The sequence below is a fragment of the Falco peregrinus genome, chromosome 2 (genome assembly GCF_023634155.1).
Source record: "Falco peregrinus isolate bFalPer1 chromosome 2, bFalPer1.pri, whole genome shotgun sequence".
NCBI lineage: Eukaryota > Metazoa > Chordata > Aves > Falconiformes > Falconidae > Falco > Falco peregrinus.
The window spans coordinates 518,287-545,972 of record NC_073722.1 but is presented as its reverse complement, the minus strand read 5'-3'; the positions used below and the strand labels follow the sequence as shown (position 1 = coordinate 545,972).

General features: G+C 37.6%; 1 protein-coding gene across 9 annotated transcripts in view; it reads left to right on the top strand.

Annotated features, from left to right (window-relative positions):
- The window catches only part of TAPT1 (transmembrane anterior posterior transformation 1), a 48,347-nt gene extending 23,616 nt beyond the window's left edge, over nt 1-24,731 (top strand). For all 9 annotated transcript variants that reach the window (XM_055794131.1, XM_055794132.1, XM_055794133.1 and 6 more), the window contains 10 exons: nt 2,583-2,718; nt 3,552-3,649; nt 3,811-3,880; nt 10,460-10,540; nt 11,384-11,493; nt 14,624-14,683; nt 16,061-16,129; nt 17,636-17,712; nt 21,135-21,295; nt 23,908-24,731. In XM_055794131.1, the coding sequence (XP_055650106.1) occupies nt 2,583-2,718; nt 3,552-3,649; nt 3,811-3,880; nt 10,460-10,540; nt 11,384-11,493; nt 14,624-14,683; nt 16,061-16,129; nt 17,636-17,712; nt 21,135-21,295; nt 23,908-24,137 (1,092 nt within the window). In that variant the 3' untranslated portion in view covers nt 24,138-24,731. The remainder of the gene's footprint in view (nt 1-2,582; nt 2,719-3,551; nt 3,650-3,810; nt 3,881-10,459; nt 10,541-11,383; nt 11,494-14,623; nt 14,684-16,060; nt 16,130-17,635; nt 17,713-21,134; nt 21,296-23,907) is intronic.
- The last annotated feature ends 2,955 nt before the right edge of the window (nt 24,732-27,686 follow it).

The window sequence follows — 27,686 nt, the reverse complement described above, 5'->3', positions numbered from 1 at the left end:
TATTTCAAGACTACTTCAAAAACTGAGAAAGTACAGCACTATGTGCTTACCATGTAATTTGAAGAGATACTGCAGTGTTTGCTATAAATTAGAAGCCACATGCCAATCCAATTTAAATGGAGAGGAGAAGAGTTGAGTTTCCTTGCTATGTTTGGCAGAATCAGAAGTGTGTGTCTCAACTAAGAATTGCTGCCCGGGTTTCTTTTTGGGAAAGGGGGAAGTCTGTTGCCACTCATAGTTATTAGAAAAGTTACATTAGAATTTGAAGTTAGAAATTGTATTTAATTTCCATGGTGTCTCATGAAACCCAGCATGCTAAGCAGAGGGCATGTTTAAAGTGGTTTTTTTTGGTTTTACCATGGTAGGTTGCAGGCACAGTATTGGCAGTAAATGTCATGGGATCCCACTGGAAGACTTGATAGTCGGCTTTCAATAGTTCGAATATTGGCTTGCTTAGATTACTTTGTTGAATTTTGTTGTAAGTCTTTGCTACTATGCAAGCAGTGTTTTTTAAGCAATAAACTTTACATTTTTACAAGTTTTCAAAATAGGAAGATCTCCTTAATTTAGTTAAATCACTTGAGCAACAGAGATGTTTACAATGTCCTAATGTTTTCGGCTGTCAGCAAGTCCAGGAAATACTGTCCTGGACAGATGTGAGGAATGCAAAAGCTTCAAATTGTGTCCTGAATGCTCCCGATAGACAGTTTAAGGGGAGCATTCAGCACATTTAGCTTAAATGACACTTCTCTTTTTTAGATTCAGACCCACCGGCTCCTGCTCCTTGTGAAGCCCCAGTGTGCGTTACCGCTGGTGACAGCACTCACCATGGAATTCTGCTGGAGCCTGGAGCCGGCATGTAGGGTTTAGGTAAGTCGTATTTGGAAAAGCAAGCAACAATATTGTGTGGTGGGTTTTAATATTTTCTATTCTGTCAGCTGAGAAGCAAGGACTGCTTAAATAAAAAGGAAAGCAAAGCCACCATGTTATCTATTAAAACCCTCACAATATTGTGAACAAAAATTTACCAAATTCTAAGCATTCTGTAGTCGGTGTTACTACACCAGGTGTAATTACTCAATGGGTCATCACAATGAGCAGGAATTAAATAATGTAGATCACCTTAATTTACAAAATTTAAAAGCCGAAAACAATACCACTGTAAATATCTCTCAGACTGATGGGGGTTTGAACTTCAGATTTATGATGATTCATCAGCTCATGGTTTCTTTCATTTTATTTCATAGATGATGCTTAAAGAGTAGCATATAGTTTACTTTTTTTAATTCAGCCTTCAAATTCTAGGTAACTTCAATAAATGTTGGCTTGAATAGGTTAAAGTGTATGACTTCCCTCCTTCAGTATCTTTACCTGCAGAACTCTTAGTGAACAAAGTCAGAAAATGATCCCAAATCCACACTTACTTATGTTGTCCCAAGAAGTTATTTTCCTGTTAATAGGTATGGTTCAATATTTGCAGGTGCATCATGCACCTAGTTCTGTATTGTTGCATGTTGTTTTAACATGTCCAAAATAGTTGTCTTGCAGAAAGACAGTAAGAGGAAATATCAGTTGTCTTTATTAAGTAGACTTAATCAGGTTTTCATATTCAACTATTTCTGTTTTGTAGAGTTAGTAAGCAGTGTGGCTTTTTTTTTTAGCCAGACATGTGCCTTGTGATACCAAATTTAATTTTGTAAGTGCTGGTTTTGTTGTTTTATGCAGCTTAGTTTGAAAATTATTGAACTGTAGTGTATAGGCAGAAAAAAACTTCCCTTGTGATTATCTTCAGGTTTACATGTTTGCTGATACTAAAGTGTTGGGAACTGGTAGAACTCCATGGGACCTTTCTTGCCTGTGGTATTGCGAGCTCAGATTGCTGTCCATGTTTTTCCTATCTTTAGAATTGCTGCTAGATATTTTTCCCAACTCGTGCATATATTCGTTGTATTACACTTGAGACGTTTGTAGCTTTTTCAAACTTATTTTCCCCTTTTGTCAGAATTTTAGTCCCTCTTGATCACCTGCTGTTGTGCTGTGGTACTTTTACTTTTGAATTCTGCTTTATGCAGAGATTTGTATTAAGTATGTACTTTATTCCAAGGTGTAAGGAAACAGTACAGCCAAATCTGATTTCAGTCTTTCTTGTATCTGTAAGTTGATGATGTTCCTTACCACACATCTGAAATTCACTTTTCTTCCCCCAGCACCCTCCCATTAAACCCAGAGGGATAGGAAAAAAGTATTTAGGATAGTTTGATGCAACATACATATTGCTTTATCAAAGGCTGAAGTTAGAACTGTACTTGGGTGTCTTCCAAGGAGGCATGTAAGATAAAAGTAAATGGTTATATGTTGTAAATACTGCTGAAAATGGGATATAGTGAGATTGAGAGGGAAAGTAAGCTGCTGAGTATACAAAAGGAACAATGTCTGTGAAATCCAGAGTGGAAATGGAATGAATAAGAGCTGGAAAGTGATAAATACGTGAAACTTTTTTTAGGTTGAGCTGTACTTACAGTGTCATATTCAGGTGTTAGAAAAATATTGCTTTAAGGCAGTGAAAAGTTCTTCTTGTTTAGGTGGCTGATCGTCTGTTTTCTTCATTTGGACAAGATATTTTGGATGCTCTTTATTGGACAGCTACAGAACCTAAGGAAAGAAAAAGAGCTCACATAGGTGTGATTCCTCACTTCTTCATGGCAGTGCTTTATGTCTGTATCCTTTTTCTTCACGAAGTTGCAAATTTTAAAAAATTAAATTACAGAGTAGTTGCTCTGCATTATTTTATAAAATATTTGAAAAATTGATAGTGTTCCTAAATTGGTGTTCCTTTGCTTTCAAAGTAAGATTGCCAGTACTACAGTTTAAAATTAATGAAAAAAACCCTCTTCTAACCTGCTTCAGAAAAAACACCAAACCTTTATAACGGTATACCACTGCAGTAGTAGACAGGGGTTTTTAATGTGCAGTAAAATTAAAAACAGTAATTGGATAGTTCGTGGAAACTTTGATCTCTGATTTGTATTTGACTATTTTGGGTTACAGGGTCTTGAAGACAGTGGGGTTTTGTTATTTAGTGGAATGTTACAAACATAGCTTGAAAATGTTTTCTTGAAACAAAGGAATAAACTCATGAATATTCAGGGTGCAAATGAGTTCAGTGTGAAGTAACCTTAGAGTGAAATAATGGAAGTGATCTGTAAAGACATACAGAATGATAGATATGGTGATGAATTTTGAATTCTTGTACTTTCCTCTGTTTTCTCTGACATCTTTAGGCTAATTCTGAATCTTTCTTTATCTCAGATTTTTTTTTTTCTTTCAGGTTGTATTGCTGCTTCTCCTGACTAATGTCATGAGGCTCTTCTAGAACAAGAAAAATTAATACAATTATTGCATGCTATGAAACACTGTAGGCACATTACATAGGTTTAGGTATTCTGAGCTGTAAATCTAGTGGACAGGGAGATACAAATCTCTTTGTTAAACTTTGGAAACAGAACAGGAAATATTACTTCCAAATATGCTTCCTTAACCCTGCTATCTAGTCCTGCACGCTATTCTTATAATGGTTCAAGCAACAACCCTTAATGTGGCCTTCAACTCCCACAATAAATCACTGCTTACCATCATGATGTCCAATAATGTAAGTATGTAGCTTTATTACATAGCTACCCTAATTTTTTTCACCATCCTTAATCTGTGTATCATATGTATCGTGTCTATTTTCATATTATTTGATAGTCTGATTTGTTTATATCATTTTTTAATCAATAGAAACTAACTAACTGTTTTTAAAAATTGCAGTTCGTTGAAATAAAAGGAAGTGTTTTCAAGAAGTTTGAGAAGAATAATCTTTTTCAAATGTCAAATAGTGGTATGTATAGCTGGGCTAAACAGGAGAAAATGTGAAGTGAGATCTAATTTTTTAATTTATTTATTTATTTAATATTATTGTTAAAACAGCTTTACATTGGTGAATTTGAGCATTCTGACTTGAGTTCCTCATCTCCCATATTACTGTTTGGTTCGGTAGGATGAAACTGGGGTTCCACTTCCAGGACCAGTGTCTCACACATTCTTAAATGGCTACTTTTATTTGAAATGCTAAAACAACCTATTGGCTGTGTGCTAAAGTTATTAAATATGACTTTCAGATTTAATTCATGGTATTCAAAATATGTATGCTTCAAAGCATCTGAAGTAATCTGTGTTTTCAAAAAGTTGACTTTATAGTGTGCTGAGTTGATGTTGATCTTAGAACGTATGTTGTTGGCAGTTGTGAGCATGGATCTTGAAATGCTTCCTCGCTTCTCAAAAAGAACGTAACGATGAAGTAGCTGGTTTATGAGGGAAATACCAGACGTGACTGTAACTGCTGACATGGTGTTGAGACAGTAGGAGGGGGTATTTGGGAAACATGTTTTGCTTCTGGCACTTCTTAACTGTGTTGCTGCTTAGTATGGCATTTGGGAAGTCTTACTCAGTGTGTCTCATGAGGAAAATCTGTTACAGGTATACTTTGATGGGGGTACTTTCTAATACTGGTATCAGCCATCTGAAATATTTGCGGAATTCTTCGTTTCAAAACTAATAGGAGAGATTGCACTTTAAACTAGAGCTTCTTTGCTTGTAATATTTTCTGACCTTTCATCACATATGTTTCTGTTTATTTCTGCATATGGCGCTCTTGGTCAAAGCTATAGATAGGCAAACAGAATATATTTCTTCATGCCAACTCCTAGTTTTTTAAACCAGAGAACTCAACTGTTCAAAAGGTTAAAAAAAATGATGTAGCTACTCATCTGAAAATAGATGATTTGGATTTTTTTATCAAGAGTTAAACTTCCAGCAGGCTTGCTTCAGGTTTTGGATTCTGGCTCTTAGTGTGATTTTCATCAAATTCATCTGCAAACTGTGATGATACTACATACAAATGTTAAATGGCAATTGTTTTGTTATGCTTTGGGTGAGAGACTATATAACATCTTAAATATATAACATAACAAAAAAATTAGCATTAAATTTGAATGTACCTCAACTTACATAAGTTCTTAATGCCCCCCAAAAAATCTTCCCAGATGGGTTAAGGTGTTTATCTGTTCTACTAGTATGTAATTTTAGTTCCAAGATTTAAATACTTGCATTTTTTAAAATTTAAATTTATTTAACTTTACAGTGAGAATGTCTAAAAGTGATGTTTACTAAAATATTAACAGAAAACACCGATGATTTTTCTTACATTTCCTCTCATTAATCACAATACTTGCAGATAATAGTTACGAGTATGCACCTAGCTCTACTGAAAGGCGAGGCCTCTTTCTTGATTTAAATGTTGAAATAAATGAGGGACTACTATTAGAAATGGCTAGTCATTTCCTCCACAAAAAGCACCTGCAATAGTATGTTAGAAGAAATGTATATCAATATTTTATTGCTAGGCATTATTGCTGAAGACCCATAATAGCAATATCAGACCTTCCTTTATCACTTGGTGGAAAAAGTGATGCCATTCATTATACCATACGGGGATGGAGGCAGGTGAGCACATACACAGAAGAGTGCACAAAACAAGCTAATTTATTCCCTTCAAAAAGATAACCTTTTTTTCTTGGTGTGGTTATAAATAGCAATGTTTTTCTTCTTGTAGATATATAATGCAGACAGGATTTTAGAAGAGGTTTTCACCTCTTTTGGACTTGAAGAGATTTACTGCATCACAGCTTCTCTAAGGATGGATCAGTGTTGCTTCAGTTCATGTATTCTGATAACTTTGTTATCCTTCTAGATGTGTTTATTTCCTGCAGCTGAAATGTGTTGGCATTCTAAGCCGATGCTATATTCCTGCCTCTGGAGCTGAGGCTAGTCTGGTCCTGGGGACTGAACTTCCAGTTAGCCCTTGGAGTGCCTTCTGCGTCCTAGAATATAATATACTTAAACTGCATGCCTGGGCTGAAATAAACCGCTAAAGTAAATCACTAAATACAGGTTCCCCCATATATTTCCCACTTCTCTCAGTTTCTTCTACCCATGTTCTGAGGCCTGCAGTCTCCGCTGTAGGGCAACAATGACAACAGTAGCTGATTAAGCTTAGGTAGACTGAATGAATGCCCCCTTGCCCCACCTTTTCTGGGGCTTTGATCAAAGTATTACCATTGTCTCAAACATTTAATCCTAATTCAGGTGCTGATTAGTCCACAGAGGTTAAATGTATTAATTTTGGGGGAGCGAGGGAACTAAGGTCAGTCTCATAGAGGCATCTGAGGAACTTGTCATGAATAGGTGAAACTCCCTTATTTAACATGTTAATTAAAAGAAAAACATAAACTAGCAGAAAAGTAAGGTATCAGTGAGCTCAAGAGTAGACATTGTGACCAAGAGGATGTGCTACAAATAGAATTCAAAAGCAAGTAATCTTGTGTACAGAAGCGTGAGAAAAGAAATGAATGGTTTCAGTTGTGTGTCCTAAGGCTTGTCCTATGTCATGTGTTGAAATACATTGCAGAGCTCTGTCTGGTGATGAAGACATCATGTAGAAAGACACCAACGTATGAAGTGCCACCAAGCTACCAGTTTAGAACTGGAAGTTGTGAAACCATTTTCACTTGGCAATTGTGCTCAGCACTGGCTTGTGGATAGCAAGCTGATATGTGGCTGTACTATTTTTCCCAGTATTTCCAGTTCTGGACTTGGTGTCAGTGGAGTTAGTGATCCTTCTCACCTTTGCATGGCCATTTAAACTTCTGCTCTAACAGCCAATTCATTAAAACTTCAGGACTGAAAGAACTGCGAAACATCTACATAAAAACTAATTGAACAAACCATGAGATATACATTGGTTATACAGTTACCTAATAAAACCAAACCTGTTATCTTCTAGGTGCAGGAGGTCAGCAAAGATTGTGAGGTTTGTATAGCTGCTTGAGATTGCAGCTACAGAATGTGTGACTTCAACCATACTGTTCCTGTGGCTTTCATTTGTCAGCTGTAACAAAACTACTTTCACATGGTCACCCTGACTTCTACTAGGAAATTTATGAACACCCAGGCAATCTAAACACTGTCGCATTTGGAAAAAATTATTATACAAAAGACATAAAACCTTGTGTTTGTTGTAGCAGAATGAAATATTTTCCTAAATGTAAGTAGTATATTTCCTTTTTGAAATGGATAATTGTAAGCAAATATTGTAGGATTCAGGATTAGTGAATGAGGAGACAAAATTATAAAGAGAAACTCTTTTAGAAAGCCCAGCATGCTGTCATCCTTTATGCTTTTAAGTATCTTATTTTAATTTGAAGCTCAGTTTTTCACAAAACACAGTTGTACCTCATATGAAGTACACTAGGTGCAGTGCATTAAGTTATTTGCTTCAATTGCTGTTTGGCCTTGTTATTCCATGTTTTTTCTTTATTCTCAGAAATTTAACATATCTATTCGGAAGCTTTAGGAACTTCAATTTTTTTTCTGTATAATTTCTTAGCCTTTTTTTTTTCTTAATTCTGTTCTTCCTGCTTTGTTCCTGATTTATCAGTCTCGCTGGCTTTGATCAAAATATTGAACAGCCTTCACTTTTACCTTTTGGTCTCTTGAATTCAATCTTTTCTCATGTGGCTCTAGTTTTTAATACCACTATTCTAATCCAGTTGTTCATTTTAAAGATGAGGGACTTGGGGGCAGGAGTACATTTAAGATAGACCAGTGCCTCCTTGATGATTCCTTGTTCAGTCTTTGATCCTTCCTTGTGCTCTGGTGACATGTTAAGAGGTAGTTGTCACTAGAGCTAGTTAGGATTTGCTGAGATACAAACTAAATGATCTTATTTTACTACTTACACACTGGTTTATAACCAGCTTTTGATCTAAACATATGAACAGTGGGATTAACATGACCAAAGTTATTTTTTCCTTCCTGATTAAGGATTCCTGCATGATGTGTCAGGGAATCTAGAAGGAAATAACTAGGTGTTCTAAAGACTTTTTTCTACCCAGACGAGTAGAAAGGCCACTTTTGGATCTTTGTTGTGGGATCTCACTGCCCTTCTCGTTAGTTAATTCAGCAAAGTACCCAAGTTCTTCAGAATTCAGGTCCTTACTGCGTGAGTTCAGTAACTGATTATTTAGGATGTTGACAATGTTGTGCTGTCCTAGGAACAATTCTGTATTTCCAATTACATCCATTTCTTTAGTTGTGGTTTTTTTCCCCTCGTTTTTTCAGAGGGATGATACCTATGACTCACTGGTAGTTTTAACTTTGAGTCTCTGTTGTCATCAGTCCTTTAAACTGAATGTCTCTATTTTTCAGAAGGATTTATAGAAGGGCAGAGTGTGTTATTAACATGGGCATAGAATTGCGTTCAGATTGGAATGGCAGGGTTGATATAAGCAAGGCAAATTTAAAGTCTGATTTCGCTATGTACAGGCCTTTTTTGGGTTTTACTTCAGAGAACCAATAGACAAAAAGTACCTCCTGCTTTTTTCCCCTATTGCATTTTATGGCAGTATGTGCGTTACTGGCTTTGAAATAAATGTTTACCACCTCTATTCATATGACAACCATAATAGGTACACATGGCATCTTCGTACGAAGTCTTGGAATGCCTGATTCTTCCTTTCCCTTTTCAATATACTGAAACTCATATTTTAAAGGAAACTGAAAAGATTTAATCATAAGTAGTCATTTGCACCACCAGTGAATTCATGGAAGCACAAGCAAATTCAGTGTCATCTTTCAAAATAGTCTACAAAGAGCGGGTATAGGGGAGTATGCAGTATGATGTGCGGGCAGGCTTTAGGGCCAGCCCTGTTAAGTGTACAGTTTAATTACAGTATTGGAATGCAGTGTATGCATGGTATGTGCTGATAAGAGACCAGTCAGGGGGTCTGAATATATCTGAATTGGTGGTCAATGTCAGCTCTGCAACACTTAGGAGCATGAACAGTGAGAAAGTAAACTTCTTAATCACATGCTTGTGGAGGTAGCTGAAGACCGTTTAAAATGCCCTCAGAGTTGTTCTGGCTGTCATTTAACCCTGTCTTATGATGGAAAGGGTTGTTAAAGCTGTACTGTATTCTAACTGAGAAACAGTTTGTGATACGCTTATCACCAGCACTTCATGGGGTATGTCTGAAATCGAGTTGAAATGGCTTCTATCAATATTAAGGATTTGTCATGATGGAGAATGAGGAAGAGATCCCTTTTTCTTCCTGCTTTACTCTTCTTCACACTAAAGCACATTAGAGACATTTTTTTGCCAGTACCTATGCTCTTTGTAACTGAACGCTGACACTGGTGCCTTGTCACTGTCTCCCCAGATTCACAAACATGGTAACTTACTTTCCTTTTGTTGTTCTTTAAGAGTATAATGTCCGTAAGTGTGAATCTAGGAATGTAGCTTCACTTGTTCTATAGTTCATCACATCATCTAAGAAGTGGTAATACATGGTACAGGAAATTCCCCCTGCCTGTTTAAAAGAAAAAAAAAGTACATATACAACATCAAAGAAGTTCATAATAAATGATGAAATATTATTGGTGTGTATTTTGTATTCTGAAATTTTAATCGGGATTTAGGTCTGGTTACCATTGGTTATTTTGGATATCATCAAGCCTTTTTTGTCATTGCCCATGAGACAGAAATGAAACAAATTTCTGAATCATCTGGGTTTACTATTGAAGCCGCTGTAATATTCACTTTCTCCCTTGCTTGCATCTCTGACGGATGATGAGAAGGACAAGGATGAAGAAGAGCAGCTGAACTCATTCCTCTCACTCTTGAGCAGCCTTGAACCGCTGTGGCAGCAAAGATAAAAGATTAGAAGGGAGATCAGTGAGATCAGGAAAAATAAGCAGAGGGGAAAAATAGGTGTCAGCCTGTCATGTGGTCTCAGAAATTAGTGGGGGAAGAATGTTTATTGCCCAGCATAAGAGGAAATTCAAGGCCAAAGATGTCTGTCCTGGTTTTGGCTGGGATAGAGTTAATTTTCTTCTGACTACTGGACCCAGTATATAAAAATGTGGATATCCATGATCTGTAGAAAATGAAATTTGCCTTGCTAATAACTTGAAAAGATAGACAGGTGTATTGTCTCCATTTTTGCACCAGGAGGTGCTGGTCCTTTTTGAATCCCCTAAGAAATGCACACACTTCATCAGGAAAGATAACTATTCTATGAATGTATTGGAAAAGGTGGCAACAAGTCACAACTTAAGTCCCTTTTGATGCTGGGAAAGCTGAGCTGATGCAGCACTGGATGGACTTCCAGTCAGGTCACAGCATACTGCAGAGTTCCTGTCTGTGGTGTGGTTCCCAGCGTCCCCTCCTCTCAAATCCAAATTTGTGGGAGAAGATTGTCTAATCCAAGATTTACTAAGTAATAGAACCTCAGAATGAATAGATAACTATGTATGCAAATAAGTATTTCTTTGGAATTGACAGCTTTTTTTTTTTAACTAGATATAAAGGAGAGGTTCACCAATTACGTGCTGCTACTAATTGTATGTCTAAGAAATATGGAACAGTTCTCATGGAATCCAGGTGAGTTAACTGGTAGAAGAATTAAATACAAAATGACAAGTTCCTGTGCTGTCGACAATTGATCTTTTGCTTCTTTCCTCAATCTGAAAGATAAGGGTAGCCAGGGCATTTAATTGAGAAATCTTTCAATATTTCAAGATACCTTAGATTCTCATTTTTCTAATTACTGGCTTTCCTGTAAGAGTGACCCTGTCCTTTCTGCTAGAAGTATATGCTGTTACACTACAGATGTGCATAGTTAGGTTTCGCGTAGTGTCTTGAATGATTTCTTCCCAGTCCTGCCCTTTCCTTGAAGTACTTTGAAGATGAAGGATCCCCTAGAGAATTTTATTTTGTCAGGCCAGTGAGACGAGTATGTAAAAATTTCCATTTTTATTATACTTAAGATTGTAATACTATATTGAGTAAGTATTGAGTAAAATTTGGATTTTGTTTTATTAGAATTTTAATAATTTTGAGCCCTGATCTGTGTGGTGTATTTTGCTTGAATGTTACCAGTCTACCTAAATTTTACCTTACGCATCTAACACCACAGGTGCTCTGTCTATCTTTCATACATGCTCAACATTTATCTAGCATGTGCAAAGGTTGTCTTCCTAGTAGAGATAAAGCTTATCCAAACTGTGGTGTGGTTGTACAGTACTATAAGTTTCTAGAACAGCAGTGGGATAAGCAAGAACACACACGCTGCTTGTTGAGTGGTGATGTAAAGTTACAGACTTTTCAGACTTTTGACGATTTTTTACTGTTGAGCATTATATATAACACTGCGTGTTATAATTTGGTGGTTTTGTATACTGACATCAAATTAAATGGCCTAACTTGTTTCTTTCCAACCTTCAGATCATCTTTGGGTGTTATTCCCAGATGTTTGCATGGTGGTTGCTTCAGAAATTGCGGTGGATATTGTGAAACACGCCTTTATAACAAAGTTCAATGACATCACAGCAGATGTAGGTATCCTGTTTGGAATGCTGAGTGCTGTTTTAAGTTGTAGTTTATTTTGCTAATTTTTTTAAAATATTAAAATCTATTCCAGTGCAGAAAATGTAAAAAATGTTATCTTCATGTATAGGATATACTTTGGGGAAGGTTGGTAGTTTCCTGATGCAGTATACTTCTGAGGATCCTTACAATGTGGAACAAACACCTCTGCTTCTAAATTAGTAGTTCCAGATCCATAAATTATGGAAAGCATTGTATAACAGTTCACAAAATAAGTACAATTCACATAACTGGCAGATCGTTTTGTGAAGTGATCACTAGTTAAATTGACAGGTTACTTGTTGTACGATCTAGACAGAGCTTGCACCTTTTCCTAACAGAATGGATTGTAGGTTAAAATTCAGGTTTTGGGAAAAGCAAATCTAGTGAGGCTGCTGAATCTCTGTTCTTGCGTGTGTGTTAGAGGTGGAATTTGAAAGCAGAGATACATTTTTCCACTTTCCTTGGAGCACCGATACGAAGTAGGTTATGTTAGTTTCCCACTCCTGAAATTTCTTAGGCTGTATATATTATGCAGTCCTTCTTTTATAGTAGGAAATGAGGCTACTTTTTGTGTGTTGTGGCATGATACATTGGCCATTTGCCTTGCATGTTGTGTGAATTCAAATGCATTTGATAAATTTGTGAAGAGATGAGTTCGAATTTTTTTTTTTTACTACTAAAAACACTTCAGGAAATAGACCAGAACTTGGAAGTGCTATCTTTTTCAGCATCTCCAAAGTAACTACGTTGTGTAGTATAGAAACAAATTTAATAGATGTACTTAATAAGCTCCCTTATGCCAGAGGCATTTATGCATGCCCTACTTTCATACAGAGGGTGTGGAAAAGAGCAGTAATGAAGTAACGATAGCCAAAAATATAGCATGCTTCAGTGTGCTGAAATAACTGGAGGATGGGGGTAGTGAGTGACAGTTTTCACGGTTTATTTAATAAATTGAATTTTTTGTATGAAGTTCTAAAGATCGATAGTTACTAGATCAGACTTTTTCAGAAGTTTTGAACACCTGCAGTGCAAGTTACCCTGACACTTATCCTTAAAATAGATGCTTTTCTGTCGCAATATGTAGAACTGTTATAAAGACAAAAAAAAGGCATCTTCATTTTCTCATAAAATTTGCTTTTTTCATGGGATCGCTTCCTTAAAATACGTAAGTAAGCTCCCCCATTTTTTAAATTTGATCCCAGTGCTACCTTTCTTGTAGCTTAAAACCAATTTATGAACTGTAGGAAAAAAGTAAACGGGAAAGAGGAGACCTGGTTACCTGGATATGGAGAAGGCTGAAGTACTTAAAGGACTTTTTTTGCTATTAAACCACTGTCCATCATGTTTGAGAAGTCATGGCAGTCCAGTGAACTTCCCATGGACTGGAAAAGGGGAAACATAACTCCCATTTTAAAAAGGAAATAAAGAAAGATCTCAGGGCCTACAGGCTACTCAGTCTCACCTCTGTGCCTGGCAAGATCATGGAGCACATCCTCCTGGAAACTATGCTAAGGCACATGGAAAATGAGGTGATCAGTGACAGTTAACATGGCTTCACTAGTGGCAAATTGTGCCTGACAAGCATGGTTGCCTTCTAGAAAGGAGTTAAAGCATCGGTGGGTAAGGGAAGAGCAGCTGACGTCATCTGCCTGGACTTGTGCAAAGCATCTGACACTGTCTCACACGACATCCTTGTCTCTAAACTGGAGAGACACGGATCTGGCAGATGTACCACTCTGTGGATAAGGAAATGACTGGATTGTTGCACTCAGAGTTGCAGTCAGCAGCTCGATGTCCAAGTGGAGACCAGTGATGAGTGGTGTTCTTCAGGGGTCAGTACTGGGACCAGTGTTGTGTAATATTGTCTGCAACACACTGGGATTGAGCGCACCCTCAGCAAGTTTGCCAGTGACACCAGGCTGAGTGGTGCGGTTGACGTGCTGGAGGGAAGGGATGTCGTCCAGAGGGACCTTGGCAGGCCTGAGAGGTGGGGCCATGTGAACCCAGTGAGGTTCAACAAGCAAAGGTGTAAGGTCCTGCGTGTGGGTCAGGGCAGTGCCAAGCACAAATACAGGCAGCGTGGAGAATGGATTAGGAGCAGCCCTGAGAAGGCAGGCAGTGGTTGGTGGTGGATGAGCTCAGCATGACCCAGCAATGTGCGCTTGCAGCTCGGAAGCCACCCATATCCTGGGCTGCATCAAAAGAAGCCTGGCCAGCAGTCTAAGGGAGGTGATCCTTCCCCTCTCCTCCACTCCTGTGAGACCCCACCTGGACTACTGTGTTCAGCTCTGGGACCCCCAATGTAAGAAGGACCTGGACCTGTTGGAGTGAGTCCAGAGGAGACCATAAAGATGATCAGAGGGCTGGAGCACCTCTCCTGTGAAAACCAGATGAGAGAGCTGGGGTTCAGCCTAGAGAAGAAAGGGCTCTGGGGAGACCTGATAGCAGCCTTCCATACCTAAAGGGGGCCTACAAAAAAGCTGGAGAGGGACTTCTTACAAGGGCATGTAGTGATAGGACAAGGGGTAGTAGCTTTAAAGTAAAAGAGGGTAGATTTAATTAAGATTGAGAAGGAATTTTGTACTGTGAGGGTGGTGAGACACTGGAGCAGGTTGCCCAGAGCAGCTGTGGATGCCCCATCCCTGGAAGTGTTCAAGTCCAGGTTGAATGGGGCCTGGAGCAACCTGGTCTAGTGGGAAGTGTCCCTGCCCGTGGCAGGGGGTTGGAACTAGGTGATCTTTAAGGTCCCTTCCAACCCAAACCGTTCTGTGATTCTATGAAGCATGACTTCTCTTACTTCATGTTTCTGATGATCCTCAAATCCAGTAAATGCTTTATAAAGTCTCATGCAATTCCTAAACCTTACCGTAGTATTGTTTGTTCGTTGTATATATACACACAGGTTACTTGATCACAGAAACACAGGCTCATCTGTTGAAGGCTGCAATTAGACCTCAGATAAACTGGCTTTGATTCATTCAGCTTCTGCATATTTGTAGTATTTTTAGAGAAATATTTTATTAATATCTCTGTCACTTGTATGAAGTGTGATAACAAATTAATCATACATCCCTTGTGCTGGATTTTTTCCAGGTCTACAGTGAATACAGAGCTAGTCTTGCATTTGACCTTGTTAGCAGTCGACAGAAAAACGTAAGCCTGAAAACAAAGGGATTTGCTTGTATTAACTAACGTAATTGTTGTGGGGGGAATATGGAAACAAGTACTTAAATATGTGTGGAACTGTTACACTTCCGAAGCACTGAAATTCTACTCTGCTTTTTTTAGTAAGAGATAAAAGGAGTATTTCCTTCTGATGTACATTCTTACCTTTATCCAGTTGTTCAGGTTATTTTGAGCTTTATTTTATATATTGTTGAGAAGTCTTCCAAACACACTTATAGTCAGGGGATGGTTGTAACAACTTTGACATTTTTGAGATATGGGAAGTAAGCAAGCTTAACAAAATAAAACAAAAAGAACAGTGATTTAAAGTTACCTCAAGAATATCTTAACTGTGTTGGATCAAAATACAGTGTTCATGAGGAATTTCTATGACTACTTCACAGACTGCACAATGTTCAGGGGTGTTTGTACCATGTGTGTTACTGTTGTGGTATGGGTATTTGCAGAGCACACAGCCTGCTTTTGTTTTTCATCAGTACTGTTTTGGGAAGTCTATTTGCAGCACGCCTTTCCTAGATGAGTCTGTTAACTATTAGTGAGTGCTCTTAACTATGAAATGAAATTTATTGTAATAAGTTATGTAGAATTTTTGGGCATGTTTAATAGCTATTGCTAGGAATGCAGTAGCTGTATTCATAAAGGAGTTAGACACCTTAAATTACAAATAATTGACTATTAATAATGTGTTAATTTAAAAAAAACAACTGTTTATTAGTCCTGAAAATTCCATTACTTTTCCTAAGGATCCTTTGTGGAAAATGACGTAGCATCACACAGGCACTAACTTTGGCATCACATTCAATACTGCATGAAAGCTGTCATGCAAAGCAATTGTGTTTTGAGAGTTCCAATGCCGGCATATTTTTCGGAATGATTTTAACACATTTATTGTCTGGCTAATTACAGATGTTTGTAGAATGGTTTAAAATGTCTAGTGTGACGGATATTTGTTCTTTTATCCCTGTTACGGGTTTTTATGTACAGTATTTGAGGATCAAAGTCAAATTAATACAAAAAGGTCTCTAAGCTAGTAATAGTGTACAGATGAAATATCATAGCACGTTTGGATTCAGTGTCCTAATTGCTCTCGATTTAGAGATTTGTATTACACTCCAGTTGCTCTTGATTTAGAGCACTGAAGCTAATCTTACTGGTTATGGTAGTATTACATTTTTGTCTGAGAGTACAGCTATCCACGTTTGAATTTCAAAATGTGAATAGGCATGCTTTATACCAGTATAGTGTTTGTTATTGTAGATGTGGTTCTTATCTAGGTGGTGTGCCAAGCTAAAATAAGCTCATTCCTTTGCATAAATAGTTCGTTATTCTTCTTCTTTCTCCTAGGCATATACAGATTATAGTGATTCAGTTTCCAGAAGAATGGGTTTCATTCCTCTTCCACTGGCTGTTTTAGTAAGTTTTATCTTTCCTATCAGTTTTCTGTTAATAAGATCTCACTTGGAGAATATACGCCTGTGAGATAGCTGGCTCGGTTTGATGTTTTGAGGACAAAAAGATCATCTCAAGTAACTGTAATGATGCTGCGAGTTTGAGGTTGAGTTAGCATTCAGTATAACCTATCACATACTAGTTATGACCTCACTTATGTGTTACTGTTTATCAGCCTTTCATAGAAAATTGAATATATATTAATTTTTTAGAATTTATAAACTCTTGAATTGTAGCAGTGGAATTAAACTACATCTGAGCTTATTAATCTGTTCCTTTTGGCAATTATCCTGTTCATTCATTTGGAATAGTCAAAGCAGCTGGTTGCCAGAAGGTTAGCCGTAGCGTACTAGGCGTTTGTAGGTTTTTCATAGGAGTCCTTCTGGTTGTCCCTGTAATGGTATGCTTAATGACTACGTTTTCTTTTATATGGGGCACCGAATTTCTGAGCTGTTATCGAATACATGGTTCTGAAATAGTTGATCCTGTTACATGGACATGCTGCTATAAAATTAATCACTTCATTATTGGAATTGTGTCCACATGCTCTCTGTTCTGAAACTGTTCCAGAATGTTTTCTGTAAATAGCTGCTCAGACTTCCCCATACACACATGTAGACAAGCAGTAGTTACCATAGTACTGGGAACATGTCCTTGCTTTGCCAGCGAAGATGCTATTCCTGGAAGAATATCAATATGAATTAACTTAAATAGAATGTTCTGCTGTAGAGATGGGGAAAAAATACTATTGACAGGCTTTGCCTAGTTTTTATCCATGACTTAAAAACAAACCGAAACAAAAACCAGCCAACAAAACCCACAAACCACAAAAAATCAAAACAACTATTATCATAATCGTGTTTTCTTTTATAACTAAATTACATCCCGTGAAAATTCAATTGAAATTCTTTTTTCAGGTTAACTGGGTTCAGATATGATATCCTGGATACTCATAGGTTTACAACAAACTGAAGTGCTTTCCTAACTTGGAATCCTAACCCTGAAATACTAAAGTAAAACTGAGACTTCAGGATCATTTGTTACTGAAATTTGGGATTCCTTTGCCTAGTCCACAAAGCAATTTTGTATTCAAAATGTTACCATGTGTGAAACACTGATTCTGTTTTATTGCATCAGCATCTCTTGACATTCTCCTCAAACACTGGTAGCTCAGCTTCCAGTCCTTGACTTTTGGAGAAGTTTATTTCAGGTATTTTACTTGGAAGTCAGAGGTGAAGGAAATGTTATCAGACTGTAGTTTTGGCAAAGTTGCAACTAGCTGCTAACGTGATACTTACTCAGATCAAAATCTTGAATAGTTAGTGCTACCAAGGGGAACATTAGAATAAACGTCTATTAATGTAGATGTTTCTACTTTTGTCTTGAATTTACCAAATACGAAAGATCTGTTAGAATATTAATAATTGTGTGCTGTGTGTTTTAACTGTTTAACTTTTATCCTTAAAACAGCTCATCAGAGTTGTAACAAGCTCCATAAAAGTACAAGGAGTCTTAGCTTATGTTTGTGTTGTGCTGTTCTACTGTGGGTAAGTAAATACACACAATTGAAAAGTATTTACCATTATTTGGTCAGATTCATGAACAAAGCTTCTGTGGATACTTCTAGGTGTATAAGTGTAAACACAGTTTATGTTCAGTAGAACGTAAGTGTAAAACACTTAACACTCATAAACTGAAATTGAGAGTGCAGATTGGTCCCCAAGTACTGTAACTGTATTGGCAGATTATAACCCTCAATAAGTAACTTCAGTAATTAAAGTAATGGAAAAATAATAGAAAGAGTTTGACAGACAAGCACCATATCTCTGCATAAAAGGGGAAACTGAATTTTAAGGAATGAACCTTTCTGTGAAAAGAACAAAAGATTCATTATGCCAACAAAAATAAGCAGTTTTAACTGCTCTGAGCAGATCATGAATTCTTCTCTCTGGTAGTTCAATGCAAGGTTTCTTCATTTTGGGAAACTGCTATACAGAAAAGAAAAAGTAAATACAGGGCTCATCTTTCTGGGAAGTGTGAGTTCCGTAAGTAACCTTAGTTAAAGGATAGAACATCTTATGGCAACTTGTTTACCGCAACCGATGACTTGCAAGTATCTCTTCACTGCCGAGTTAGTTTATACTTGTGTTATCCTTAACTGCTTTCCAGTCAGTACCTACTTCTGAGATGCATTTAGGTGTACTTCAATCCCAGTCTAGTTTGCTGGTCCTGAGGCACTTACTGTCGACTCCATGGGGATGGCCAGTTTCTAGGAAAGCTGTATGCTGAACTGTGTCAGCATTTGTTGTCTCCCAGTACTGATTGATACTGGAGTCATCCTGAAATGGATCATAAAGAATTAAGTGATTCAAATTGCTGCAGTACAGAGGACCTGCCTATGTTGTTGTGAGTCTGCCTCTTCCAGTGCCCTGCCAAGCTGTGTTTGTAACGGAAGGCAGTGAGACTTGGGAAGTAAGAGACTTCTAGGTGTGGGGCAGTGGTTCAGCAGGTACAGTGGAAGAGATGAGGCTGCTAATTTACAATTCCTTATGAAAAAGAAGATATTATTACACGTCTTTTATTAATAGACACTTACCTCTAATCTGACCTTGACTGCAAAAAAAAAAATAGAACTTGATCTGATGTGTCTAGTCCACATCAGTGTAGAGACACATCTGTTCAGTGTTGGATAACTAAGGCTTTGAGACATTGCATATAGGCCAAATATTAAAATGTTAGCCATGTTTCCCTGCACCGTACTTGGGTTTCTTCCCCAGCGTGCCCCGTGCTGTGCCCGTGTTCTCCTGAAAGCCAGCTCTGTGCAGCTGCACGCACTAGCCCCTGCTCGTCCCATTCAAGCCGTGGTATACCGAGCTCAACGCCTTCGTTCTGCTCAGTGGCTTTTCCCGTTTCCCAATAAACATAATTATTTCCCTACCTCTACCATTCCACTGCTTCAGCCCAGTACTGGATTTTTCAGTGTCTCTGTGGCTTGGATGATGGAGGGTGGGAAGAAGTAACGTGGTTTAACATGAAGGATTAAAAGCTGCTCTTTGAAGGCGTAGGTTACAAGAGTAAATACATTTTGGTTTATTTTGTTTTTATTGAAAAATGAGAAGAGATTTTTTACTTCTGCCATGATCTCAGATTTGGAGCTAACTCACTCCTTGCATCTTTCAAGCAATTTGTGTTCTGAACAAGAATTTCAGCTTTTCATCAGTTTAGTATAGCATAGATATGTGAGAAACAACCTGATAAAATCCGAAACAGTTAACTGGGCAAAGGTTTGAGACTATAATGTGGAGGATATTGTTTTGTACTGATATTAACAAATGTAATAGTTTAAGTTGTACTATTCAAGAGTCTTGCCCAGCATATGAAACCTGAGAATTCTTTTTCTGGGATTTTGAATAACCACAGATTTTACATTGTTGTTAGAAATCTAAGCCCGGGGTGGACTGGCAGAAAAGAATAAAGGAGGTTCGCTGGAAACTCTTGCATAATTTTCTGTGAGAAACTGGAACTGATACAGTGAAGTGTTGATTTATGGCCTTTTCAACTTCCAACCTCATTAAATCAGAGTCAAGTCGGGGTATAAACACCTATTGTCTCAGAACAAAAGCATGCTACCTAAAAATTGTAGGGAAAAGCGTCTCTTAAAACTTAATAAAATTGGAGGAGGGCTTTTCAACTCTCAGAAACAAGATCTATCTCGATAACCTACTAAAACTGTAGAGTCACAGCTTTCAACTTGCTGAATGGTTGCTTGGATACTAAAATGTGAGTCTCCTCTGCTCATTCTTCCATGTCTCTAAATTTCTTCTACAAGTAAATGTATTACTTAAAATTCCCTTAAAAGTGCAGTGTACTTTGTTTTTCTGTTTGACAAGTTCTGATTACATTAATGCAGTGAGGGATAGTGAAGCTGCTGCTGAAGTGTGCTTGGGTCAATTTATGATTAAGCAGTTAAACCCCCTCGTGCATCTGTGAACGTTCAGTTTTTTAATCTGTTAGTGATGTACATAATAAATGGGTTTTCAGAGTGGAGAATGAATTTAGAGTCTGTATTTGGTTCACTTTTGTTACATAGGTTGATTTGTGTGGAGAATATTTATACTCATCATATGGAGAATAGATCGCCATTTCCTTGCTACACTGTATAAACCTTCACCTGCGTCACCGCTGCTGTCACCTCTGCAGTGGACGTTGGTTTGCGTGTCTTGTAATCCTAGTAACAGAACTTAGATTTTACAAAGCTCATTTGAGTTGTAAATATAAAAGCATTTAATGGAAGATGAGACCTTCCTGTTCTTCAAACGAGAAGACAGGTTAAAAAGAAAAAAAACTTCAACGATTTGCTGAAGTCTGTTCTGCAAATGAGTGATAATAGAAAAGGAATCTGCTATCAACTGGACTGTACCATGATGGCAGTGCGGTGCTGCCTCTTTGGGTTTTATGGACTGTCTTTTGGGATGCGAAAAAGGACTTTTATGATCGCTGTAATTTGTGAAAGCTAGATACTTGCTTTCTTGTGGTTCAAAGTCCACTGGTGATCCTTGGTGGGGAACACTTAAGGCTGCTGTTTTAATGGTAGTGCATTTAATTTGGACTTGCACTGTTAAGGGGCCTTTTTAGTTCTGTGTTTAAATATTTGGTGTATTAAATGGCAAATGGCTGCTTCACTGTCCTTGTAGTCCTTTTGCTAAACTATGATAAAACTTCATGGTTTTCTCCAGATGCCTTGGGGGGGGGGGGGGGGGGGGGAGGCATTGAATCTGAAACAGATTGTTACAAAAAGGAAATTACCTTTTGATCTTGGTATTGGAGGGATTTAATTTGTTAGCTAATCCTTCCAAGAGAGCAGTAACCATATGCAAGTATTTTAATGTGACTAATTGCAGTATAAATAATATGCAATTATTTTAATATGCTAATGAAAATATGAAAACAAATCCTTTTATTTTTTCAGATTAATAACTCTAAAAGTCCTTAACAGTATTGTATTGCTGGGGAAATCATGTCAATATGTGAAGGAGGCAAAAATGGAGGAGAAATTATTCAATCCTGTCCTGACTGCCACCCCAGGGAAACCAGCTGGCAAACAGCAAAGCATGTTTAAATCTACTCAAGGTAAGGCTGACTACCTTGTTTTGTTCTCAGCTGTAATGAAAATGGCTTTCAGACTAAATTTAATATTAAACCAGATGTATGACGCTGCTGCATAGTAACCCTGCTGCCAGACCTTAGTTGTACCATATCGCAGCTGTGAAAGTCTCTGAATGTAATAGAGTGAATTGCTTTTAGGTCATGCATCTTCTTTTGGTTATAAATACTTATCTCTGGTAAGATCCCACCCTGATAAGTGGAGGTGATGCAAGCCATCAGAACATGGCACACTTTTGTTTGAAAATCATAATCATAGAATGATTTGAGTTGGAAGGGACCTTTTAAAGATCTAGTCCACCGCTCTCTGCCTTGTCACTACACAAATAAGTAAGTATTTATAAGTCATCTCTGAAAGGGCTGAAGTTTAATAAGGAAGCAATCTATGCATTTATTATAAAAATTAATGTAAAACATGGCACATAATAGGTATGATTACTTGTAGTTTTCTTGTACAGGTCCTCAGCATTAGTGGTTAATACGTAATAGAAATGGGGCATTATTATATTCCTGTGACACATTATAGAAGGAAATAGAAACCTTCATTGTTCCGGTCAGCTGAATTGGACTGTATATCATCCTCTGTGAAGAGCTCAATGAAAGCCCTAGAAAACTTAACAGTGAGGCTTTTATTGCGTTCATTCTATTGCTTGCCAAAGATTTGAACAGCTTGAAATGTGAGGTGCTTATTAGTCATCATAGTGTCTTGCCAGCAATGGTGGAGTTAAGAATCTGTCAGTGTTTCAGTCGTAATTCTCTGTATCTCACCTGTGTCAGACCACATCAGGCAGAAACTTGGTGCAGACATCTGTTTTTAAATAGCTTAAACTTACAGAGTTGCTTTAGTTTCAGGATGAAAGAACGTAATATGAATTGGTCTGGATGTCTTTTGTATTTCATTAGATGACTGTCATAATGTTTTAATTAAACATTCTAGTACTGCACTTGGATATGAGACTTGGTAAGTTGTAGTTACTTAGATTGACCCTCAAACTCACTCACAGTAAATAAATCCTGAACACTATTTTTAGCTGAAGCAGCAGCAATTTTACCAGGTCAGTCAGCAGAGATGCTAATTTCCTCAACTGGAAATATTTTGATTGAAAAGTAGCAATCAAAAAAGCTTTTGCTGATTTTATTTAGAATATTTTTAACTTCTGTCAGTGATGAAAGAGCTCTGTTTTTAACAGTATTTTGGGGGGGCAGGGGCGTTTACCTTTTAACAGCTCTTTATTTATTAGAAACCTCAGTTATGTGAAAGAATGATTTTACCTTCCCCAGCTTCTGTGTGTTTGTATTATTACTGCTGGGCTCTGCAATATTGGTTAATCCCTGTGCCCCACTTATCGGGGTTTTTTGGGTTTTTTTCAATACAGTCACTCAACCCATCTCTTACTAGAATGAGGGTGAGGGGAATTAATCTGGTCTACTTTCTATCAGTTTATAATGAAAGTCAAGTTATTTTCTTAAGAGTTTCCACCTCTTCCACAGTAACAGCTTAAAATTTTGAAGGATAAAATTTTACACTTGCTCTTGAAGAATGAAAGTTCTAGTTCCTGGTAATCATTTGTAGGCTGACCAGATTTCTCTGGAAGCTGCTGGTTTAGAAAATAGTTACCTTTATAACAAAGTCCTACAATTAGTATTACTTGTCTCCTTTCTCAGTGCAGGCCTAGTACCTTTGACTTGCATAAGACTGCAGAATAATCCGTATACCTTCAGGTAGTAGATGGTATAGTGTGAAGAGATGCTCAATAGAAAGAAGTTTTTGTAGTAATTTGGATAATGTTGCCATTCTGACAGATAGTGATCCCTTGGGCTATCTGCAGCATTCTCCACATTAGATTTTTTTTTTTTCCCCGATTCCTGTAGAAACAGTAACTCAGTCTTTACCAGGAGATAGTAAATAAGAAAAATTTCTTTCCTTGACGTTGCTTGTGCGTTTAAGTGTTTTTTCAAAAAGTGGAAACAATACATGGGTATTACTTACAAATATCTTAAGTTAATGGAGCCAGTGTTCAATTCCACTAAAGAAAGAGGCAGGAATAAAATTAGACATCTTTAATGGAATGCTTTAGGAGCCAATGCTATTAAAGTGTGTAGCAGTGCATGACTCATGAGCTATTCCTAGAAAAGCCAGGTTTATTGTACTTATATAGGGGATTAGGCACATCTAGTTCTTCCTACAGAGATTCCTTTTCTTCGTTTCATTAGAAAACATCTGATTCATACAATGACTGTCAAAAATCTTGCTTAAGCCGACAAGAAACAGTATGTAAACCAGAAGGATGCAGTGTATGTCCTAACATCTACTGCTTATGCTCTTGCTCGTTATCTGAACTTCTGTGGAATTTGTTTTCCATTTTTCTACCAAATTAGAAAAGGAGATCTCTTATGGTAAAACTAAGAAGAGGTAGTGGCTTGGTAGTAGCTTCCACAAAGCATTCTTCTGTGGCTTCTGCTGATTTGGTGCAACATGCTTTTCAGAACAGCTTTGGATTAGTCTGGATGTTATAGATGCATCAGTATGTCTTTGTTAAATTCATTATTATCTTTGTAATAATCTTCTGTTCCAATAGGAATTTCCACAGATGAAAATGGATCTACATCAGTTACCAATCAGCCGGTGCATCAGAAGGAGAACATGCCATCTTTACTTGTAACAAGCAATTCTGATCAATTTCTGACAACTCCTGATGGTGAAGAAAAAGATATAAGCCAAGACAGTTCAGAATTGAAACACAGGTCTTCAAAGAAAGACTTGTTGGAGATAGACAGGTTTACTATTTGTGGAAACAGAATTGACTAAGATTATTGTTATTTTTTTTAATCAATGTGCTAAGGATACTGAGCTGTTGGGACAGCAGATGCTACCAGAATGGACAGTTGCCAAAAAAGGCACATAATATTTATTTAAAACTTAAATTATTAATGGCAAAAAAAAAATTAATTTCTTTCTACAAGTAACTTGGCTTGGTATCTGGTCAGGTCAATAAATGGTCTTTAACTTGCCTCTTGGAAAATGTGCTGGATCCTGAGTCTCTAGCCTGGTGGCAGAGCTGCAGTATCACTTTTCTGGAAAATAGACTGGAAAAAAAAGCATAATCCTGTTCTGCGTTCTGAAACCATGCTTCCAGAACATACTACTTTTCATGAAGGTTCCTCCAGTATAAGGACATTCCTGGAAATGTATGACAGCTTGATCGGAAGCTTGCCTTTCCAGTTACCTTGTTTTATTAAACATCTGCAAGCAGAATTCAAAACTTGTGCTTATATCAACAAACGCATAAAGCATTGGTACATAAAACAGTAAGTCAAGATAGTTGTTCTTGTCAACAAAAATCTTTTCAAGATGTATCTTGAAAATCTTGTAATCGGAATAAAACTTTGCCTTTAAATGAAAGACTTACTGCATACTATTTTATCTAAACACCAAGGAAAGATCACAGTAATGAAGGTTCTGCTTAACTGGGCAAATATGAAGCATATTCATTTCTTGTGTTGTGTGTCCTGCAAAGCAAATTATTTATAAAATTATTTTAAAAAGCTGAGGATTTTTTGTTGCTGTAGGAAAAAAATAACAAAGGGGCACTTCTATACGTTGAGGAAAGGCGGCGTTAATTGCAGCAAGCAAGCGTTATGTTGGAATTGTACGTATGAAATGAATGCAGCAGTAAAGAATATTACACAGCATTTGGGGTTTAACTCTGGTAAGAATGATACACAAGTCTGTGTATCAACTTGCCTGAGAACATGCATATGAAAACTCATACTGACAATCAAATCAGAATTACACATTTTAACTGATTGGTTTTAGCCAGACTTCAGTAGATGAACTAGATCTATAAAAAGCATTTAAGCATCACAATGCGTCCTAATTTCTGGTGTGAGATGCAGTTGTAGGAGAATTGATGAAAGATGGTTTGGAATCCTCAGACCAAGAATGGAATAAATTTGAGCTCAAAACTTAGGCTGGAGGCTTGTAGCAGAAGATAAATTCTTCATATATTGTTGTTAAAACACAGCTTTAACTTCAGATGCCTTTAAGATATTTAAGTAAGCAGCAGTTTCACTTTCCCAGGGAAGGTATCATAAGAGTACTTCACTGCTGAACAAATGAAGATAAAATTTGCTCTTTGCCAGTTTCATAATTTGTAAGAGTGGGAAAGCCAAAGTTGTTCTGCCTAATGAACATGTGAAAGTTTAATGTATCTGCTAACCCTGAAACTTACAGGACTACAGTAATACAGCAAATGGAGATAGCTGGACAGAGTTACTGTGTATCTGAGCAGCCTTGGTGATGAGATCGCTTTGCCATACAGGTTGGCATGGTCTGCTCTGGTGGGAACTTCTTGCTGCAGTCTTTCAGCCACTCCTTTCCCATCAAGAGTAGCTGGAGTAACAGCCAAAATCTGTGGTTACTGTTCAGGGAGGAGAGTAAAAAGAAGAGGACTTGGGCTGGGGAAAACTCTGAAATTCTTTAATTTTTGATGTATTTTATACTAATTGGAGACGTTCACACATTGAAATTCAGATTATCTGTCAATTTGGTGTATCTTATTTTTGAATTATTTAGCAGTTGCTAAAGAAAGCTTGGGATTGCTTTCTTTGGGTTTTTTTTGTTGTTGTTGAATGACATTCTGTATCAATTTTATAAGTGCATCTTGTGTGAAACTCAATAAAATTCAATTTTGTAATATTTGTTTAAAAAAAGGAAAAGTACAGTGTCAACATTTCTTTCTTGCTGTTCAGAGTTGGTGAACTTGCAATGTATTTACTGGATTCAGTTCCATTTTCCTTAAAGTGAGATTCTTGCAAATGCGGGGTACAAATGTGCGTGCAGACTGGGTTAGCACTGCCTTTAGTTCTGATTTATTTCTGTACCAGTTAGTTATTGCCACTTGTAGGAAGAAGGTATTGATGCCAGCCTACTGCTATGTTGTTTTTTGAAGACAAAACCCGTGTAAATGCAAAGTTATTATGTCTTAAGGGAGTTGTAATTTATGTAGTCGGTTACTACAACTAGACTAGTTGCAGCGACACAGTGAAGCCAAATGTAACTGCAGTATAAGCTTAGACAGGTACTCTCCTGAGCCCAACAGTAGTGGTGAAAAGGTGAAAAGGTAATGGCTAACTGCACTTAAGTCCAGTTCCTGGCCCAGATCCTCGTCCTAAGGCTGGGAGCTTTCTTGCTTTGTTTTCACGCTTGGATTGTGGTAACTGGGCCTGAAGCAGTATAGCTGGGCTTCGGGGGGCATAGCTCTGACTTCTGGGTCACGGTAATTCGAAGGTATACTTGAAGCGTTGGTTGTAGAGGGCATTGCAAATGCAACACTTCCCCCTAAACTCTCTGAAAGTCTCGCAGGGGCCCAACTGAGCATGAAATTTCATTGTTTTCTCCTGCTCCAAGCTCTCTATTTGTTCTCATATTTGTGTTTGCAATTAATAGCGACTCCTTGAACATCTAGCAGTGTACCTTTAATAAAAGGTCACAGCTGCTTCTCTGAGCCTGGGTGGTCCTCTCAGAACTCTAGAGGTGGCTGAGTGGGGGGAAAAAACTACCAGGCAAAACCCCAACACCGAATTTTGGTCTATAGATAGAGGGTTTTATTTCCTCAGGCTTCCTTGAAAAGCTCCTGTCTTAACAGTGAAGTAAGAGCATTGGAGGTTAAGCAGTGAATAAGTTGCATTCTTCAGTTCATAAATCTCTCAAAAAATAAGATCTAGGCAGTTCTGATGCAAATAGTGATATTTCAACTAAAGTCACAGTTGCCAAATTAATTCCAAAAGCAGACGGTGAGTACAGTATATTCATAATTAGCATTATTCATTATGGGAGCATTAAGGAACAACTGTGTTTTCTGTAGGATTATTTGATCACTTACTTGAAGCCTTTCAGATGTTCATCAGCTGAGCAAGATTTCCCCTCAAGCAAAGTTTTTTACAGTCACAAGTATGCTGTTAATTTAGTTGCCTCTCAGTTTAGAGTGAGTTTGTTGAAACTTTTCAACTTTGTTTTGGTTTTTTGTGGTGCAAATTTTTCTACATTCGAAGTATTCATTTAGAAGTCTGGTTTTGTAAGTCAGCATGGTCGCTGAGGTCACTGTTGTTAAAGCCAGTATTTGCCCAGTTGTGGCTGCTACACCAACTGCTGCAACAATTCTGAATCTCTTTGGTGGTGGTAAGGGAGGATGAATGCTCCTTAATTGTAGCACAAATGTAAGCAGCCTCTGTGAAACTCCTGGAACATTACAACATTTTGTCTTAACGTTTGTAAGCTGCTCTGTGGGTGAGTAAGCTAGTTGTACCGACAGTGTCAGACTTGGGGAATCATGGCTTCAGAAATGCCCTTCGCAAT